Raw genomic sequence first — 4,048 nt, 5'->3', positions numbered from 1 at the left:
CTATGAGTTCACACTCTCCGGATTGCAGAATCAGCCCTTTGTCACGAAAGGGGTCAGTGCCGGATCACTGCGTAGTGGGCGGCGGCGCCGTTGCAAAGGTAACGTGGGAAGTAATCATCCATTAGTCAGATGTGTTGGTATCTGAGGTCGCAGGAAAGTAAATGGAAAGGGGCGGGGTGGATGGGAGGAAGAGAAGCCACTTGAAAACGAGATCCGATCAACGCGCTAAGCCATCCGCTCCGTGTAGGTGAGGATCCCTCCCACTCGCAGACAGGTAGGCAAACAGAGAGTTCTCTGGGATCCGACCTAATCTAGGAAAGGGCTTAGTGAAAAATCAGCTGGTCCAATTAGCAGAGTCGAGAGGCATGGCTGAGCCAATTAACATCTGTCAGTGTCCTGGAATACCGGCCACGGCCAAGAGTCCAGTCCAGGGGTCAAATACCGGTTTAGCAGCAGTCAGAGTCAATGTTCCCTCTAAGCTGTGGAGTCTTGTGAGCAAAAATCCTCCTTTGCGAGCTACTGGCATTAAAGTTGTGAGCGAGCGATTGGGCTACTGCATAAATTAGTGTGCTCTGGAGCCACCCTTCGCGAGCCAAGACAAAACTGTGTGAGCCAGAGGCTAAAAAACTATGAGCTAGCTCACACTAACTCAGCTTAGAGGGAACACTGGTCAGGGTTCATGGGTTGTTCAGGAAAGCAGAGACAAGGCAGTCCAAAAAGTTGTTGATCGGTAAGGCTCAGGTAGGTTTATTCCGCTCTATTCTGCTATGGTCAGGCCTCACCTGGAGTCCTGTGTCCAGTTTTGGGCACCACATTTTAGGAAGGATGTTGACAAGCTCAAGCGTGTCCAGAAGAGGGCAACCAGGATGGTGAGAGGGTTGGAATCCAAGTCTTATGAGGAAAGGCTGAAAGAGTTGGGTATGTTTAGCCTGGGAAAGAGAAGGCTTAGAGGGGACACGATTGCAGTCTTCAAATATCTGAAGGGCTGTCATGTAGAACATGGAGCAGATCTATTCTCTCTTGCTCCGGATTGCAAGACTAGATCGAATGGGTGGAAATGACAAGGGCATGGATACTGGAGAAACTTCCTAACTGTCAGAGTGGTTGAGCAGTGGAACGGACTGCCTCGGGAAGTAGTGGATGCTCCTTTGCTGGACGATTTCAAGAAGAGGCTAGACAACCATCTTTCGGGTATGTCGTAGTGCTATCTTTCAGCTATGCTCCTGCAGAGTGCAGAGGGTTGGACTAGATGACCTGCAAGGTCCCTTCCAACATTCTATGATTCTATGAGGTCCAAAAAACAGAGTCAAGGGTCAGTCCAAAGGTCACAGGAGGCAGGCAGAGTCCAGAGTTGTGGTCACAAAGTTCACAGGGTTGTGACGAGTTGCTTCCACAATCTGCAGTTCTCCAGGTCTGATTTATGTAGGCATTCCTTAACAAGCCTGATTTACAGCCATCTGTTCGGAGGTTCTCCTGCTCTTACTCAGAACTGCTATCAGTAGTAGCCAGTGCCAAGCTAAGAGGTGGGCCCTCTGTCTGCTTGTCCTTAAGTCTTGCCAGAGCTTTTCCCTTTGCTGTCCAATTAACGAGGGAGAGCTTGGTGGGCTACTTTCCTGCAGCTGATCTTCCTCGGGTACTTCAGAGCTGTGGGGGGGGGGTCAAGGGCAGCTGCCGGCAATGAATCTTGAGGCTCCTGTATTTCCGATTCCCTAACTTTAGCTGGTTCAGAGCTGGCTGCATGTGGCTCCTCGACTACCGAGGAGTCTTCAGCCACACTGGACTCAAGCTGGTCAAGCTGGCCCACGACAGTCAGGGACGGAATGTATCATCACCAATTGTACAGAAGGAGAAATTACAAATCCAGACACGGCCTCCACAGTAGCCAGACCGAGACGCTGGCCTAAGGTGTCGGGGTGGTGGTGGTGGGATGTGTGGCAACAGAGACAGCAAATTATGGAACACATTACTGAAGCACGAATGGAGCATACAACCTGCCATCCCACTGAAATGAAGGAGACTGACAAAATGCCTAAATTTGGCCGGGATCATACCCATTCGCTGTTCATCTCCCCAACAATTTATCCCTCACGAGGGTGACCAGATTCAGGTGGGTAGCCGCGTCGGTCTGAAGCAAGGGAACAAAGTTTGGCCCGATGCAGCAGGTCTCTTCTGATGGTCTTATGTGCTTAAGAGATGGCGCAACAGGCTCCTTTCCCCCGCACCTCCTCACCGCCTTGTGAAATCTGACATACCTTTTGACAGTTTGCAATCGTAACCCTTCTTTGCCTCCTGGGTTAGGCTAGGCAGGCAGAGTCTTCAAAGCACTTCTTTCAAAAAAAAAATAACCCCTGCCAACTAGAAGTCCGGGCACCTGGCCTACTGTACTTTGACATCTCCAGATCAGTGTTCCCTCTAAGCTGAGTGAGTGTGAGCTAGCTCACAGTTTTTTAGCCTCCGGCTCACACATTTTTGTCTTAGCTCAGGAAGGAGGGCTCCGGAGACAACTAATTTATTTGTTGTTGTTCAGTCGCACAGTCGAGTCCGACTCTTCGCGACCCCATGGACAAGATCACGCCAGGCCCTCCTGTCTTCAGCCGTCCTCTGATGTTTGCTCAATTTCATGTTCGTTGCATCGATGACACTGTCTAACCATCTCATCCTTTGCCGTCCCCGTCTTCTTTGACACCCAATCTTTCCCAGCATCAGGGTCTTCTCCAGGGAGTGCTCCCTTCTCATTTGGTTGCCAAAGTATTTGAGCTTCAGTTTCATTATCTGGCCTTCCAGGGAACAGTCAGGGTTGATTTCCTTGAGGATGGACTGATTTGATGCAGTAGCCAAATTGCTCGCTCCCATCTTTAATGCCAATAGCTCACAAAGCAGAATTCTTGCTCACAAGACCTAACAGCTTAGAGGGAGCATTGCTCCAGATCTGTATTCTTAAGCAGAGCAGCAGCATGTGCTATCAACGGGTCATGAGAATTCTTGAGAAGAGCTCAACCGGGGGCAGATTAGGGCTGCCGTCACCTTGGTGGGCACAAGGGTTCCCTCACTGCCAGGGGGTCGCCTCCCACCACCGCTCAGCTGGCCGGCGAGGGGGAAAGCCAGGAGACTCCGAAGGATTGGCCACACGGTCTGACACACGTGTCTGGAAGTGATCCCGGAATGTTGCCAGGGGATGCTGGGGACGCTCTAGCATTTGGCCAAAGCCACAGAGTGCCCAGTACCCCCAGCAATGTGCTGACATCCTTTCCAGGAGAATGGGGAATGACATCAAAGTGTCCCTTGCGATGCCCTAGGGATGTCCGTCTTGCTGTCTTGCCTTTTCAGCCCTGGCCCCTACCTGGTGGAATGACCTCTCGTACAGGCCCATAGCTACAGTGGGGCATCTTGGGGCTAGGCCCCCTGACTTACTGGCAAGGTCCCACGACTTCCCAGCATAGCGGGAGACCGCGCTACCGGGATAGCTGGCCACCAACATTGGGTGGTTGTTCCCATCTTGGTTGATTAATATAGCTCCGTGTTATAGGATGGTTTTACTGTGGTTTTAAATGTGTATTTTATTGTATGTCTTACTGTATTTTATATTCCGGCTTTGCTGCCTGTGAACTGCCCTGAGCCTTTGGGAGGGTGGGAGAGAAATTAAATAAGTAATAATAATAAATAATAATAATCCAGCCCAGGGCTCCTGAATGGCAGCAGGTGCAGAGAAGGAGCCGAGTATCGATTAGCCAGGGCCCCATAAGAAATTTAAATGCCTCCCAACTTTAGAAATCCTGGCTACGGGCCTGCTCCTCTATGAGATCAGTTTTTACAGTTCCGCAGGGCCTGCAAGACGGAGCTCTTCCGCCAGTCTTTTAGTTGAGTAAACCAAGAAGGGATAACAGTTATCCATATAGGAAATACATCAAACAAGCAGACACTGTGATGTGAATGACTAGGACAATTAGTAAATCTTTTCAACTTTATGAATACAATTTTACAGTTTCACAAAGAAAAGGCCATCATTCTCAAGGAAAAGTCCATATTCTCCATCATTCTCAGTGAGCAC

The 4,048-nt window shown here is 50.0% G+C and overlaps 1 protein-coding gene across 1 annotated transcript in view; it reads left to right on the top strand.

Moving 5' to 3' along the window:
- Nucleotides 1-1,719: 1,719 nt before the first annotated feature.
- The window catches only part of LOC107119366 (cytochrome P450 2J6-like), a gene marked incomplete at both ends in the record, with an annotated part of 26,546 nt that continues 24,217 nt past the window's right edge, over nucleotides 1,720-4,048 (top strand). The window contains one exon of the mRNA XM_015421830.1: nucleotides 1,720-1,822. Within this exon, the coding sequence (XP_015277316.1) occupies nucleotides 1,720-1,822 (103 nt within the window). The remainder of the gene's footprint in view (nucleotides 1,823-4,048) is intronic.

This window comes from Gekko japonicus, unplaced genomic scaffold (genome assembly GCF_001447785.1).
Source record: "Gekko japonicus isolate JY-2015 unplaced genomic scaffold, Gekko_japonicus_V1.1 scaffold6330, whole genome shotgun sequence".
Lineage (NCBI taxonomy): Eukaryota > Metazoa > Chordata > Lepidosauria > Squamata > Gekkonidae > Gekko > Gekko japonicus.
This window is presented reverse-complemented; position numbering and strand designations above follow the sequence as displayed.